At 43.2% G+C, this 17,461-nt stretch overlaps 1 protein-coding gene across 1 annotated transcript in view; it reads right to left on the reverse strand.

Moving 5' to 3' along the window:
* Positions 1-15,385, reverse strand: part of RARB (retinoic acid receptor beta) — a 199,673-nt gene extending 184,288 nt beyond the window's left edge. The window contains exon 1 of the mRNA XM_068405542.1: positions 15,208-15,385. Coding sequence (XP_068261643.1) covers positions 15,208-15,385 — 178 coding nt within the window. The remainder of the gene's footprint in view (positions 1-15,207) is intronic.
* Between the last annotated feature and the right edge of the window lie 2,076 nt (positions 15,386-17,461).

Here is a 17,461-nt window from a genome sequence, read left to right on the forward strand (position 1 = left end):
CAGGTGAAGAGACGCCCCCCTCAGCTGGTGTCATCTCTGAGAAACTTAGAAATGGAATTTGTTCACTGGCTCCCACATTTTTAGAAGCTGTTTTACACCAAATCCCAGGAGACAGTTGCCTCCTGTGTCATCACCCAGGCATGAGCCCCCTCCCAGACTGTGCTATCCCCTTTTCTTGGCTGCCAAGAACCAGCCTACCCTTCCTAAAAACACTTCTGCATCCATCCCACCCAAAGACAATATCTCACTGAAAATGTGACTCTTCTACTTTGAGGATAAACACAAAGCAATTCCTCCAGTAAGGAAAGAGGGAGCAGAAATACTTTCTGTGGGGCAGGTAGACTGAAACTTGAAGCTACAGGTAAGGAAAGGGACTTCGGGTGCTGGATTGCTTTTGTGATTGTAAATTACTGAATAGCTCTTTGCCTACCTCAAACAGATCTGACCCCAAAAATACATTTTTCCTCCAAAGAGAAGAAACCTGCTAGAGCCCAAAACATGCTCAGTGCATTCAATGTGAAAGGAGAGGCATTAGCTCCAGAGAGCCCTTGAAGCAGCAGGACCTCAGGAGAGCAGCTTTAACAACTTTCCGTAGACCTTCTGAAACATATTGTTTTCCTCCCCAAAAGACCAAATTTACCAATCAGGGACACACATTTCATATCACTTCATTGCTTTCTTACTGGGACTATACTGTGGAGTCTTCCTGGCAGCCAAAGAAGTTTCATGGGCCCAGAACTAACTGAATAATGGATTATCAAGCAACATCTAGGGAGGAAAAATGCACATATCTCACTCTGGTTTTCAGTGCTAATGCTCTTCCTATGTATACTTCATTATGTTTGTAAATTCTGGGTTGTCCAGTGCTCAGCACTATTAGAAACCCACCAGCACACACATAAAGCGCTTCACAACAGTGACAAAGGTTTGGCAGAAACCCCGTTTAAACTGCCTGCATTAGTGACTTTCTATATATTTGCACTAGTGACGGACTGCCTCATTTAGGCTTTACCTTGGTCACAGAACGCTCCAGCTTCGTCTTGGATGACAAGGTAAAAATTCTTTGGTTATTGAAAAAAAAGTGAAATGGGGATTATTTCCAGTATATTACTTTGGTACTTGTGGAGCTGAATAAAACCAAGCATTTTTTGTGCCTTGTGCTATATGTCTTAATTCACCTTCCCAAATAATTTATAGCAATGATTCACATTTTTTACTATAAGTAAATACAATTACCTGTTCTTAAAAGTCAAAGATATTGCAATATGTTTTCATCGAGTTTGTGCGAGTAACTACATATTAAAATGGCAAACATCCCTTCTAATAACATCCTGGCAGGGTTCACTTCTTCTGCAAGTAATAAAAGTGGAGGAGAGCAAATCGTGCTCCAAGATGTTTGGCTGCGGCGCCATGAGACAGCTGATGCGTTCCAAATGTCTGTCAGGTCACTTTGCAAAACCAACCACCGCTAATCGATAGTGAAATCTTTCTCTCCGTGGCTTAACTATATTTCAGGTTTTGTTAAACAGAAGAAAATTGACAATTAGTTGGACTCTGCTGGACCACGCAGCTAGGGGAAACATACTGTCAACCTGACCAGTTCAGTTAAGAGTTAAGACGATGCAGTTCAATTACGATACTTAATCGATCACCAGCTGTGTACGCAGGTTTTGTGAAATAAGCTGCAGCGTCTTACTGTTCGTCTTCACAAGAAGCACATCAGTCTCCATGGGCTGTCTTGTTTCTAAGCACCAAGCCATTTTTTTTTTAGAAGCCCCAAACTCAGCTTTGCATTTCTAGGACACAAGCCCTTCTTTGCCTCCATCGCTTGGCGCAGAAGCCACGTCCTTTTCTCTTACTCTTCATACATCTTCCTTTTCTTGATTCCAAGCTACTTGGAACAGAGATCGTATCTACCTCTTTGTTTCAAAACTCTATGGCAGTTTGTGCATTGCAGCAGTATAATAAATAAAAAGTAATAAAAATATTAGGAAAGTCCGTGTTATTTTTACAATTACTCACGCTGCTGCTATTTAAGAAACAATGCCAGGAAGATCTAGAACTTGAAGGGGACTTATAACAATCTTTGTAAGAATACGCCACTGAAACGATGATGTTACCGACAGCAAAGTGTTTTGCAAGGTGTATGACTTCTCCTGCTGCTTTTTCGAGTGCTTCTAACAGATGTTCAGTTTCAAGTGGTCTGCAGATACCAATAGGCTGATGGTTCTGCAGGAATTGGAGCAGCAGATGTGCCCCGCATTCTGCTTTGCTATTCCCTTTATGAATTGATACGTCACCCCGTGGGTTTATAGCTAGTTAATTTTGTAACGACATCACTATTTCTATACTTTTAATGATTCTCGCAGAACTTAATTTCTCCAATAACAGAACTCTTGATACTGGAATTGCTATGCGAAAGCAATATATAATAAACAGATTTGTTTACATGATACAGTTCTATTTCCCACCAAATGCCTTCACTGATAGCTTTTAGGTAATGCTGGTATGCAGGTGAATTCTTCCAAAGACTGCAGATTTACAACATGGCCTCGTTTCAAGGCTCTCAATGTCTGTGCATCTCTCTACAGGATTATTACCATCAAGCAAGTATCGCTCGGTGGCTGGAAGGAATGGGGAGAAGCAGCGAATAAGGATAGAAATAATGAGGATTTCCATTGGCTTTGCTGTAGCCCCTTGGTATTGCCCCTGTCAGATGCTGTGCTCCACAGCGGTGTAACTTTACTTACTTGCATGGTACCCAAATAAAATCACAATGCACAGGAAATTGTGCTGCATTTTCCACTGACGGTGAACTGACAGCGACAGGGCAGCGCTCTGACGCTGGGCTTGGACGCTTTCAATCTTAAACGGGAGCCAAGTTTTTCCTCCAAATACAGTCGCAGAGGTTGTTAGAGCCTAGAGGTTTTGCAAGCCCTTGCAGAGAACCTCTGATAACAGCCGCCGGCCACGCAGAGCAGGCAGCAGGACACCACCTTTCTCCTCTGGAGTATTCAGTACTTTTGAAGAATGTCTTCCTTTTTCTTTTTAAATACAGGGAGGGAAAAGTGATGCTATTACAGCTGTATTTAAAGGACTTTTGGCATTTCCTTCATAAAAACTGATTTTTAGGTATTTAAAAATTGACTGGAAAAAAATATTACCAATTGTAAAAGGTTCTAGTTAGGTACGTTATGAAGCCTTGAAATATACCTGAAGACTTAGCTTTGACAAGTGAGAAGTGAAAACTGCATAAGCATACATTTCCCCCCCATAATACCTCAGAAATTATATTCCCACATTACTGCAAATATCAAAACACATCTTCAGTAAAAGCCAGCTTTTGAAAAGCGTCTTAAGTCTTAAATTTCCAGAATGAACACTATCTGCTCTTACACGCCCTTACTGATCCAGCTGAAAGATCAAGCCTTTAATTTCTAAGAAGCAACTAGGTAAGTTTTGCACGCATACAGAAGAGGATGATCTCCAGTTGTGACCTCAGGCAGAGTCTCCACAGCCCTCACAGGAGCTGTGCACCCGTGCTGGGATCTGAATCCATCCCTCGGAAGGTGAAAGGATGACGAAAGTATTTTTGTGAGTTTTCCACAGCATTTCTTCCCCTTTTTTTTTTTTTTTTTTTTAAAAAAAATGTTCTGTCTTTATTTCTTACAGTTCAGATTTCTTTTAAAAAGTGAGTATGAGCCTTAGTGCAAGTCTCAAATTTAAACATATGAAACTTGGGAAAGATACTGCTGAGATTAAATCAAATTTGACTGGCCTTCAGCACTGAAAAATAGCAAAGACCAAGCTCCACCTGGAGGTCCACACCTATTGCTTGCATACATTAGCTGACTTCCATCTAAATTTAAGCTATAAGCAAGCTTGTTGTGTAACAGCAGGCAGCACACCGAGCCCTTGAACATTTTGGACCACTCCAAAAGGAGAAGCACATTCCCCCAAGACGTGGCACACCACGAGACCTCCAGACCCACTTCCCATGCTCTGCTCTGGGCTCCCAAGAAATGCTGAACCAAACTCTTCCATCGCCTGAACTCAGGATTTCTCCCCGCAAAGCTCCCAGCCAGGGCTTTCAGCCCCTCTCCCAAATGCCTTGAACTACGGGATGAAAATCATGCTCAAATCTTTGCTCCTCTGGTGTAACTAAACTACTTCCTTTGGAACTTTCCTAAGAAACAAGGATCACCATAAACCTGCAGGTCTAAGCCAAGGGTGCATTGCCTTGGTCCAGCCTTCTCCAGCATGGAGGCATATAGAGACTTCCAGTGCAACTCCAGCGCTTCCCCTTCTTCAAAACCTGAACTCCTGGTCAAAACACGCACCCTGCTGCCCATACGTTTCCCCCTAGGAGATTATGAAGGAATGAACACACACGCATGGCAGATGTTGGGCACGTCGCTCAGCGAACAACTTCAGGGTGCTCAGATACATCAGTCGGGAGCTCATCAGCCTAACCCAGATGAGACCCGCTATATTTAGGATACGACTACTTTCTAAAAATGCATTATCTAGACAAAACAGTTGAGTATCTTAGGGATGCAGGTTCTGATTTTCCAAATATTTCTGATATTTACTCTGACATTTCCTCTGAGTGCGTGTGGTGTTTTGAAAGGAAAGGAGTTTTCTGTTGCTTAAGGCCAGTCCTTCCTGTTTGTTAGTTTACCCCAAACTTAAGTTTGCACGTGAGTAAAACTGTTGCATTAAGTCTGATTTCAAACATGTGGTAAAGGAGAATCTAACAATTTTACGAGATATAGTTACTTCTGTAGAGGGTGAGTTTGCCCTGGGGGATTTTCTCTGACTAGATTTATCACAAGTTTTTTGAACCAGATAATTTTGTTTGATAGCACATCTGGCAGCATCATAAAATCTTGACGTCCCAAGCTATTACACAGGAATTACTTTTGTAAATCATTTATGAATATTACTGATGTAGGCCTATTCTGGGCAGTAAGAAAGGAAACGGAGCGCTGAAGGACAAAGGAAGGGAAAAAGGATTCCCTGCCCTTTCGGGGCTCATCAGATAGGGTGGGAATTTATTATTTTAAATGGGAAACATGCTGTCATTGATACAGCTGAAAAGTCCACATAACACCACTTGTTCCCCACATTCCCTAAATAGGCAAAAGGGGAAGAAACTCTCGCTGAAAAAAAACCATAAATCAGTCTCTCCTGATGAAAGTTTGCCTTATCCAAATCCTAGATAAGGCTTCACAATTAAATGCTGCATATTACTATAAAGCATAATAAACACAACCCAAGAAGAGTAAAGGAGGAAAGTTCTACCAAGGACAGCACTGAGGCAAAAAAAAAACCCAACACATTTTAGCTCAAAAAAAAAAAATAGGTATTTACAAAAACCCTGTGGTGACATGCCTTTTGAACACAGCAACATGACTGAATGGAAACTCTCCACATAATTAAAATTACATAATTAGGTTTTCTTAAAACTGTAGCTGCTAAATGTATGTCTTCAGATGGAAATCTGGCAAAACAAAAGCTTGTGTTCACTTTTTATACCATGAACTATCATACGATTAACAATTTCAGAAGATTGCACCTATCTGGATTGGAAACACACCAGACATTGAGAAAACTTTGGATACCGCTACCCTGCCAAATCCAAAGCCTGGCATTATATTGCCCTTTGAAAGATACACCGCGTGTTTCATTCGCAACAGATGAATCAACACCAAACACACCATCACCGGGCGGAGGGGTGACGGAGGGGTCACCCTGTAGGACCCAGCAGTGGGGGCTGAGACCAGCCCTTTGCTCTTCATTCCCAATGTCCCCAACACTGGGAGACACTGAGTGTTATTTTTGTTGGGCCAGAGCAAAGGAAAAGGTCGTTTGCAATGCTCCGCAGAAACATATTTCCAGCCTTAGGCAAGAAGGCATTTTATTGGGGAATTTCCTTGTTTTGGGGCCCATAAGGAGGGAAGGAGCAATTCTCTGACAGCTCCTATTAGACTTCCAAACGCCAGGCTCCTTCAGACCACAGCAGGTCTACGAGGGATGCACAGAGCCCCTAGGGAGCACGTGCCAGAATCACGCCACGCGCTCCCCCTGCCAGAGTAGGCCATTTCTAAATTCGGCTTCCTCCCAGGAAGCAAATTCCTGTCTATACACACCCAGAACTGACTCCTTGCAGATGAGCACTCTGCCCACCAAAATCCTAAGCGGATGGCACCCTGTGGATACAAAGGATTCACCCCAGCTGGGCAGAGCCATGGCAAGAGCCACCAGCTGCGCCGGGTCGAGAGGCACTCCCACTTTTTTAGAAAGTGGCACTACTGAAAAAGCAGCTCTAATACAGCTGAAAAAATATGTTTAAAGTTTTGATAGTTTCAGATTAACCAGAATCAGAAAATGACAATGTAACTTAGTTTTATTAATCAAAGCATGGATGCTTTCAAGCTGCACAAAGAGCCCAACCAGGAAAAAACCCACAATGTAAACAAACGGAAGAACTGAGAAGAAATGGTGGTTTCCAAGGTCATGAATGATATCTGCAGGGTATCATCTGGACACTGCTCCGCAGACTTGCCAGCACGAGGCAACACTGGCTGTAGCTAAGAAATCTGATATTCATATTCTGTTTATCCTCCTCTTTCTGAATGCAAACACATGTTCTGTCTTTTCAATAAAGATGTGTAACACATGCCCTGAATAGGTACAGAAGTCTTAAAAGTCATCTGTTAATTGCAGATATATGTAAATGACTATGTAGCAAGCCTTCCCAGGGAGACAGAACCGGGAAAAAAAAAGGGAGACAGCCACACTAAAATTAGAAGGTGTGAAAAACCTCCATAACATAGTCAAGCAAGGTTGATCCATATATTTTTTCCTAATTCAATACAACTATTATTATATTATTTAAACAATTCCAGAGTGTCAAAGAGTGCTGAGAAGTTTTTTTTCTTCAGTTCATTACAGACAGCACTTGCCTCAGTAGCTATGCTGAGGGAAGAAAATCCATCATGTATTAACCATACTCCAACCTCCAACAGAAATATTCCCCATTTTGCGAAGTAAAGTGAGATGTGGGAGTCCTTGACCTTCTAAGTAATTAAGGGAAACAGAGGCATTCTTGTTTTTATTAGAGAGACACTAAACTATTTGAACATAATTTGAATAGCTGGAGAATTAGTGTATTTGCCTGTTCATGAGTAGCGCAGATAGTTTAGAGTTCTCTTGGGGGCAACACATCGTAATGAATATCTGCTATTCATATTTAATGCAATCTGCCAAAGAGTGCTTTTGGGAGGACTTTCTGTGTCAATATAATGATTAACAACAGAACTGGAAAAGTAAATGAATTCCTGCAACGGGTGGGGCTGGCAAAAATATCTTGCAGTACTACACCAGTAACACTGGATTTGACTGTACTCTTTTTAATGATACCAGTGGAAAATCCATTTCCCAGAGAAAAAAAAAGGCAAGCAGTCTTTAAGTTGGAGTTGAAGTAGTAAATAACCAGCAGTAATGGAAGAAAAAACAATTCTAGCAGAAAACAACTCTTAAAACAACACTTAAAACAACACTCTGCCTGGCCTGAGGATGTCTGAAAAACCTGAGATGCAATAATACTGGCTACTAAATATAGCAATTAGTATTTACATAGCACTGCCCAGAAGTAAAGCCTCAGTTAGTTCCTTGTCTACCTCTTCCCGTTCCTCAGATGATCTTACTTTCCATACATTTTCTCATACCTAAAAGATTTACATAAACCAGAATATAAGGTCCTTTATTCTTTACAATGCACTTTTAAAACACCCCAGACAGAAAAGTATGGAAAAACTTGGCAAAAATACAACAAATGACCTTACTACAGATTTTTCTCCTTGACATCCCAACAGCCCTCTAAATAACACATTCAGATTTTTTTTTTTTTTTTTTTTTGAAACCGTCTGGATGAAGCAATCTTACTAAGTTTATATAAATTCCAGGACATTCTTGCATCAGGCTCGATGCTCTCCACTGGCCCCCTTACCAAACTATTCTTACTTCTTCACCCTTACAACAAGTGAAGGCAGAATATTGAGGATTCATTTTGCTCATGTCAGCAGCCTAAGGACCAAAGTGTGGCAGGGGGGCTAGAGGTACTCTAGCCCCCCTGCCATTTGATGGATTGCTCCCATCAAATGCCATGGGCTACATGCATCGCCCCATTCAAGCAAGATGCCTGAAGCAGGATGCTCAACCCAAGCAGAAAGGGAACAACTGCCAACCAAAAATGTTTTATTATTTAGTGGCTCCCACAGTGGCTACTGTCCAGACCCTATTTTAACGTAGAATACACTCAGGGATTACTTTCATCACAGCATTAGCTCAGATTAAGTTTCTTCCTCCCCATGTCATGGTGTCCAGCTCATACCAACTGGCTTTCTTACGTAGTGGTCTTCACCCATGTCAAACTAATTCTGTAAAACTCATTCTGGTGAAGTAACATTACAGAAACCAGTCTTACAAAGATGATCTACCAATGAGCACCACAGCTTCATCTTCCCCGTGCTGAGATTCGCCTGTGAAACTGCAACCTCGCTGTGCCTTGCAGTTCCATCAACCATAACAAAGACAGTATTCAACTCAGTGGATATACTACGATGATTTGCGTGGCTTTTACATACCTTCCTTTTCAAATTTCAGGTGGTGCTTCACTTGGTTAGGGTTTTTTTGTAGTTTGTCTTTTTTTTTAAGACTAATTTTTATAACTAGTCCTTCTCTAGAAGTTAAAAGTTGCAGTTACATCCACAACAGCTGCTTTATAAAAAAGGCAAACTCTTCCTGAGCTGGCATTCTCACATTGTGACACTTGCCTTACTGGTCTCTGGCAACAGCGTTAACCAGTTCTAGGTCTCATGATGGCAAGATGGGCCCCTTCGTCCAGGACTAAAGAGCAACGTCCCCTGGATACCAGAATTGCCTGTATGTGCCTTCATGACACCTACTCACCTCAGCCTAAGATGGTTTTACTTTAATAAGGTGTCGTGTAACAATATTTGCCTGTGTTTATTTACTCCTCCCCCAAATATTTCACTAACATTTTGTGATTTTCCCATTGCAAATCACAGAATCACAGAATGTTAGGGATTGGAAGGGACCTCGAAAGATCATCTAGTCCAATCCCCCTGCCGGAGCAGGATTACCTAGACCATATCACACAGGAATGCGTCCAGGCGGGTTTTGAATGTCTCCAGAGAAGGAGACTCCACAACCTCTCTGGGCAGCCTGTTCCAGTGTTCGGTCACCCTCACCATAAAGAAGTTTTTCCTCAAATTTATGTGGAACCTCCTGTGTTCCAGCTTGCACCCATTGCCCCTTGTCCTATCAAGGGATGTCACTGAGAAGAGCCTGGCTCCATCCTCATGACACTTGCCCTTTACATATTTATAAACATTAATGAGGTCACCCCTCAGTCTCCTCTTCTCCAAGCTAAAGAGACCCAGCTTCCTCAGCCTCTCCTCATAAGGGAGATGTTCCACTCCCTTAATCACCTTCGTGGCTCTGCGCTGGACTCTCTCTAGCAGTTCCCTGTCCTTCTTGAACTGAGGGGCCCAGAACTGGACACAATATTCCAGATGCGGCCTCACCAGGGCAGAGTAGAGGGGGAGGAGAACCTCTCTCGACCTGCTAACCACACCCCTCCTAATACACCCCAGGATGCCATTGGCCTTCTTGGCCACAAGGGCACACTGCTGGCTCATGGTCATCCTGCTGTCCACTAGGACCCCCAGGTCCCTTTCCCCTACGCTGCTCTCTAACAGCTCTGTCCCCAACTTGTACTGGTACATGGGGTTGTTCTTGCCCAGATGCAGGACTCTACACTTGCCCTTGTTATATTTCATTAAATTTCTCCCTGCCCAACTCTCCAGCCTGTCCAGGTCTCTCTGAATGGCTGCGCAGCCTTCCGGTGTGTCAGCCACTCCTCCCAGTTTGGTGTCATCAGTAAACTTGCTGACAGTGCACTCTAATCCCTCATCCAAGTCATTAATGAATATATTGAATAGTATTGACCACCACTCTCTGGCTTCTTTCCTTCAGCCAGTTCACAATCCACCTCACTACCCGATCATCCAGACCACACTTCCTCAGTTTAGCTGCGAGGATGCTGTGGGAGACAGTGTCAAACGCTTTACTGAAATCGAGATAGACCACATCCACAGCTTTACCATCATCTATCCACCGGGTTATGTCCTCATAAAAGGCTATCAAGTTGGTTAAGCATGACTTCCCCTTGGTGAAGCCATGCTGAGTGCCCCTAATGATCCCCCTATCCTTGATGTGCCTAGAGACAGCACCAAGGACAAGTTGTTCCATCACCTTTCCGGGGATGGAGGTGAGGCTGACCGGTCTATAGTTACCCGGGTCCTCCTTCTTGCCCTTTTTGAAGACTGGAGTGACATTCGCTTTCCTCCAGTCCTCAGGCACCTCTCCCGTTGCCCACGACTTAGTAAAGATGATGGAGAGTGGCCTAGCAATGACTTCCGCCAGCTCCCTCAGCACCCGCGGGTGCATCTCATCAGGGCCCATGGATTTATGGACGTCACAGAATCACAGAATCACAGAATGTTAGGGATTGGAAGGGACCTCGAAAGATCATCTAGTCCAATCCCCCTGCCGGAGCAGGATTGCCTAGACCATATCACACAGGAACGCGTCCAGGCGGGTTTTGAATGTCTCCAGAGAAGGAGACTCCACAACCTCTCTGGGCAGCCTGTTCCAGTGTTCAGCTACCCTCACCGTAAAGAAGTTTCTCCTCAAATTTAAGTGGAACCTCCTGTGCTCCAGCTTGCACCCATTGCCCCTTGTCCTGTCAAGGGATGTCACTGAGAAGAGCCTGGCTCCATCCTCATGACACTTGCCCTTTACATATTTATAAACATTAATGAGGTCACCCCTCAGTCTCCTCTTCTCTAAGCTAAAGACACCCAGCTCCCTCAGCCTCTCCTCATAAGGGAGATGTTCCACTCCCTTAATCATCTTCGTGGCTCTGCGCTGGACTCTCTCTAGCAGTTCCCTGTCCTTCTTGAACTGAGGGGCCCAGAACTGGACACAATACTCCAGATGCGGCCTCAGCAGGGCAGAGTAGAGGGGGAGGAGAACCTCTCTCGACCTGCTGACCACACCCCTTCTAATACACCCCAGGATGCCATTGGCCTTCTTGGCCACAAGGGCACACTGCTGGCTCATGGTCATCCTGCTGTCCACTAGGACCCCCAGGTCCCTTTCCCCTATGCTGCTCTCCAACAGCTCTGTCCCCAACTTGTACTGGTACATGGGGTTGTTCTTGCCCAGATGCAGGACTCTACACTTGCCCTTGTTATATTTCATTAAATTTCTCCCCGCCCAACTCTCCAGCCTGTCCAGGTCTCTCTGAATGGCTGCGCAGCCTTCCGTTGTGTCAGCCACTCCTCCCAGTTTTGTGTCATCAGCGAACTTGCTGACAGTGCACTCTAATCCCTCATCCAAGTCATTAATGAATATATTGAATAGAACTGGTCCCAGAACCGACCCTTGCGGAACTCCGCTAGACACAGACCTCCAACTGGACTCTGTCCCGCTGACCACTACTCTCTGGCTTCTTTCCTTCAGCCAGTTTACAATCCACCTCACTACCCGATCATCCAGACCACACTTCCCCAGTTTAGCTGCGAGGATGCTGTGGGAGACAGTGTCAAACGCTTTACTGAAATCGATATAGACCACATCCACAGCTTTACCATCATCTATCCACCGGGTAACATCCTCATAAAAGGCTATCAAGTTGGTTGAGCAAGACTTCCCGTTGGTGAAGCCATGCTGAGTGCCCCTAATGATCCCCCTATCCTTGATGTGCCTAGAGACAGCACCAAGAACAAGTTGCTCCATCACCTTTCCAGGGATGGAGGTGAGGCTGACTGGTCTATAGTTACCCGGGTCCTCCTTCCTGCCCTTTTTGAAGACTGGAGTGACATTCGCTTTCCTCCAGTCCTCAGGCACCTCTCCCGTTGCCCACGACTTAGTAAAGATGATGGAGAGTGGCCTAGCAATGACTTCCGCCAGCTCCCTCAGCACCCGCGGGTGCATCCCATCAGGGCCCATGGATTTATGGACGTCCAGGTTGCTTAATTGGTCCCTGACCCAGCCCTCACGTCATTCATGTCATATGTCATTCTCTGCAGGACTTCTGTTAAGTGTCCATTTCCCACAGCTGCTCCCAGTCCGGCAGAGCACCAAACCCTGTTGGACTGGGATAGGCTGGTGCACGACACAAAAAGCATGGGCATGCCTCCAGTTTGGCCTTCACTTACAATTTCTAAATGAACAAAGCACTAGTCTCCTGAAACAATCTTTGCTATTTTTTTCTTTTAAATATAGAAGAAATTCCTCATTATTAATGCAACTGGGGAAGCCTGCACGCCATCTGATCTCAGGACTGAAGACATCTGCTCTGTGCTGTACAGGGTAATACAGTGGTAGGTAAATCAATTCGACTTATAAAAGTAACGATCTTCTTGACCGTGGTCTCGTTCGGTGATAATGCAAAGTTCATGTATGTGTAAAAGTGGCATTTTTTCATCTTCTGACCTCTTTTGCACTGTGACAAGCTCTCTAATTATTAAGTATTTTGCACTATGTATCTCAGTATAAAAACAGATGCCAAGTCACAGGTCATGGAGGCAACACCATTATTAACATCAATGAAACTAAATCACTCCATCCTGCAGTCTTATTGTAAGCCGCTTGTGCTCACAAAATTAGTATGTCTAAAATACTGTTGTCTGTTTAGCGGGGCTGGAGATACCTACCCCAACAGTAGATTAAGATAACTTAATGCACCTTGATACAAGGTTATCTGCAATCATGGGAAGTCTAAAACCAAGACAGAACAAAATAAAACAGGGCAACAACACGAAGGCTTCAATGATTGTAACTTTGAACAAAAGCTGTTGAACTGCACTGTTTTAAAAAGATTAAAGAGATCTTTATAGCATTCCTGTTACGTAAAATAATTTCTATTGGATTTTTCATGAATAGAAAGAATCTGGAAGATAGAGTACAATAGCTTCAAGCATATAGAGAGCAGTGGTTTGGCCAAACTTAGATTTCTTCAGATCTTTGCATGAGAGATCTATATTCTTCTACCACCCAGTGTAAGTTCTAATTTTAATAGAGGCCATCAATCATACTGACCTCAGCCCATGGGTTGCTTCATTGTTTAAAAAAAAAAAAAAAAAATCCACAATGAAAAACAAAAACCTGAAATGTTACCCAAAGCTCAACTTGCTTGCTTCCAAGAACTTGTCTCCATAACTCTAGTGATATTAACCTCAAGCTCCAGAATCAGAAGTCTACAGGTTTTGAAACAAGACAGACCGTCACCACCAAAGATAAGAAAGCAGAGTACTACAAAGCAGAAGAGTGATCCTGCAAGGGATTGTGTCTGAAAAGAAATTCTCATGCAAGTCACCCTCCTCCCTACCTTACCAATCTTAGCCGGTATTTTCAAACAGTATTGCCTTGAGCTATGCACAACAGCTGCCAGGCTTTCATGCTCAGTCAAGGCGAGCCAGTGCTGCAAAGCACCTTGACAAAAATACTGCCCTGAAAATGGTGGGACCAGGGCATAAAGACGTAAAACCAAAGATTCAGTAGCTGCCACTTATTTGCATATCCACAGAAATTCATACTTAGCCCTACTTTTTTCAAAGGCTGAACACTGACCAGTTTATTAATTATTAATAATGCATCTGCAACAGTCTTAATTCCACAGGAACAACTAATGGAAAAGAAAAACTGCATATCTCATCACATACATTTGGTATTTAGTTCCCGTTAACTAATAACACTCTATATCTTCAACAGGTGAGTGTTCTGGCAATATCAATAATTTAGTACAGTATTCTGGTAATTAACCAGGATAATTTCTGACAGGATCCGAAAGTCAAACAGTTACTTGAGGACCTTCTGGCTGAAAGTGTTCTGTTTTTCACCTCCAGTGAAGATAAACACCCTGCAATAAAACAGGGCAAATAAGAGTCTGAACCAATTATACCTCTTCCCACATGTGACTGGATGAAAACTGTCCACATAACTGGGGAAAAAAAAAAAAAAAAAATCACTTTACTTCATGATTGCCCAGTCTTCAAATATGCATATGTGAGACATGAAGCCAGAATTAGTATCAGGCAGCACAAATCCCACAACTTTACTCTTCAGAAGTTTTGTCTTCACAGTGTTTTCCCATTCATGGTTGGAGCTCTCACTTTGCGTGCTTTCTGTTGAAAGATGGATGAGGGGCACTGCTATATCAAGCCTCCTTTTCCTCTAGTAGAAAGTGTAGTTGTTCTGCAAATGTGCTATTCAGTCAAGACCTTTTCATATTGAACAATCACAGTAATATATTTAGACAAGCACGTTCACAACAAACTGACCTGCAAAGCTGTATACGTTTTGTTTTTCCTCACATGGGTGACAAATGCATGTCACCCATTGCAAAGACCTCCAGAGACGTATCTTGTCTGCGTGATACTACTTAAAGAGTTTGTACCTAGGACAGCTTTGTTTGGAGCCACTTAAACATATATAAAACTAAGACCAAGCAGAAAACGCATGTTCATCATAAAGCGATGAAAACAAACGTGCCCAGCTAATACAGTCAGCAGTGCTGAAAATACGAGTGTGCTGCATCTGGAACCCGACCATAGACTCAAGGGCTAATTCTGCAGCCACAGGTGGCTTATAGCTACTAGCTGTCCACTGGGCTGCTCTTCACAAGCAGCCCAGGAAGAAAGTAGTTAACAACTAAAGAAGACAGAAGCAATATTAATTACAGCACAACTTAAAGAGAATTCTGTACTGAGGAAACATCGCTGTTCACGAATACACTGATTTTGTAGTTTCTTTAAACGCAACATTGGATTCTGCAGCTAACACGGTAATGCAGGATACGCCAAAATCCATAGCAGGTTTTATCACCCCTGGTTTCCACAGCTTTGGTATGTTATCTAGTTGCATGTTTATTTTTATAAAAACAAGATTAAGTGAAAATGATATTTCAAAACAAATGCATGCTCTTTGCCCAAGGAAAATACATCACAGATGAACAACTGCAATTACTCTTAAAATAATTTCAGAACAAACACGATCAGTCTTTGTTAGAGGAAAACCGGTCAATAAAAGCTATTAATACCAAGCACTTACTTGCAGGTGACGGGGTGCTGCATCCGCTAGTTGGTGGGTGACTCTGGAGTCCATGGAGGGAAGGTAGCGGCAGTCCACCAATGACTGGAGGAAAAAGTAATGGATATGGCGCTGCGGGATAGTGAGTCATATGTCCATTCACGGCTGGTACTGGACATGTGCGGCTGCTGGTTGTCATGTTAACACCTCACAGTGTATAAATATTATGTTGCATCACTCCAGGCCAACAAATAAACACCTCAACTTGTGAATGAAGAGGGCTGTCAAGCCTACAGGTATGGCTTGAGCTGGATTGTGTGATGATTAAAAGGTAGTTCACTAGATCAAGTCCGTCCTATATTTCATTGCTGCTTTCTACTGTTTTCTTTTCCAGGACATTCTTGCTCTGTAGACTGTGGACAGAAAGTCTTCTAATTGGTGTATTTGGGCGTAGTTCAGTCACTTACACAAATGTTCTTCTGGGAGGACAGTTGCTCTCTACAGATGCATGCTGATACAGTCTGTGGGAAGAAGAAAATTATATATTATAATATTCATATTTTTAATAAATATGCATAGAAAAAACTTTTACCGCTTTGCTACTTTTGTTAAGTGATTACTTATTTATCAGTGTCCTACAAGATCAGCTTAATGGTTACCTGGGGTAAAATTCTCACTCTACTGAAGCTAACAGCAGAACACCCATTAATGATTTCCCTGCCTGATGTGTTACATCAAAAGCAATTGCTGGTCAGACACAATCTTGTTTTGGAAACTGCCAGTTTTAAAACTGATGCATCAATAATTACCTGAAATATTGATACTGCGGGAGAAAAAAAAAAAAAAAAACCACAACAACTTCTGAAAAATTTCCATGTACATGAAAGCTTTCGGTTTCCCCACAGAAGTTACCAAATGAATGACACTGAGGATGCTCTCTGTTCCGCTTCAACACCATGGCTCAGGCAGGGCACTGGGGACCTGTGTCTGAGGCTCGTTTTGTATTGGGCTGTTAAGACACTAACTGGTTTACCAATGATTGTTCTCACAAAGGATAGTTAGTTTATCTTATTATCTCTTTCTCTTTTTTTTTTTTTTTTTGGAGGGGAAGGTGAACTGCCTTTATCACCAAAGAAACAAGCACCCGTTATTTCATAAGCTGGGTGAGTTAGTGACATGATGGCAACACACTGCTCCTGTGCTCTGCTGGGGAACTCACTTGCTCTCATGACCACCACCTTCAAAGACCTACACACGCTTTCCTCAGTGTTTCACCCAAATGGCTGGTGCCTACCAAGAGGTCCTCATTTTCTCAGTCTCTGTACTGAAAGCCTCAGGCTGAAAACAGGGCGCTTCTTGTGCTACTCTCAGCAGTGAAATTTACTCCCACCATAGCTGTTTAAGTGTATGTACAGCAAACGGCTAGTCTTTTCTGAAACAACCTGTTTGCACCACAGTAGTAAGTGCTACTGGTGACTTGAGAGCTACTGGGAAGGCTGCAACCGCTCCATACTGCGAACACTACTCCTGCAGTGCTCCAGGCAAAAGCTGGCAAGCGCTGCAGCCGGCTCCTGAGCACCACCCTGCATGAGAAGCTACTCATCTCCTCCAACACATGCTGTTGGAGGAAGACAGTAGAAGCCATGGAGCAAACTCAACACCCAAAAGCAAGGCAGTCCAGGGCTGCCTAAAGGCTTTGTTTCCTGAGACCATGTGCTACACCCTTGCATCTGCTACAGTCAGCAAATAGTAACAACATCCACCACTTATGTACCATTTTTATTCATAATTCTTTGAAATTAGAGCCTGAAACCAAAGGCAAAAAGATGTTTGGGTGGGAAACTAAAGGCAGTGGTGAAATGACTTGTCAAGCTCACAAAGCAAAATCGTTGCCAGAGGAGGGAAACTGCGACAACGCATCGTTGACTACCACTACTGCTACTCAGTCTACTAGTTGTCGGTAAGAATTCAAATGAGCAAGGAAAAAAAAGAAAAAAAAAACCACACCCCAAATGCATATGTTTGCCTGTCAGAGAGCAGCAGAGTGTTTCTGCTCTGTGTGGAATACCAGCAAAGGTTACCAGCTGTGCCTGTTTTCAGACAGCAATTTCTGCTGAGTGCAGCCTGCTTGGGGATAACAGAAATGTAGCTTGTAAGTATTTGATAACTCTGTAAATTATGCACAAAATATCTTTAATGCTAATGGAGACAGACATATGCAGAGATGAGACAGTAATAGGGGGTATAGTGAGCTAATGCACAGCTGTTGGCCACG

This window comes from Nyctibius grandis, chromosome 7 (assembly GCF_013368605.1).
Source record: "Nyctibius grandis isolate bNycGra1 chromosome 7, bNycGra1.pri, whole genome shotgun sequence".
Taxonomy (NCBI): domain Eukaryota; kingdom Metazoa; phylum Chordata; class Aves; order Nyctibiiformes; family Nyctibiidae; genus Nyctibius; species Nyctibius grandis.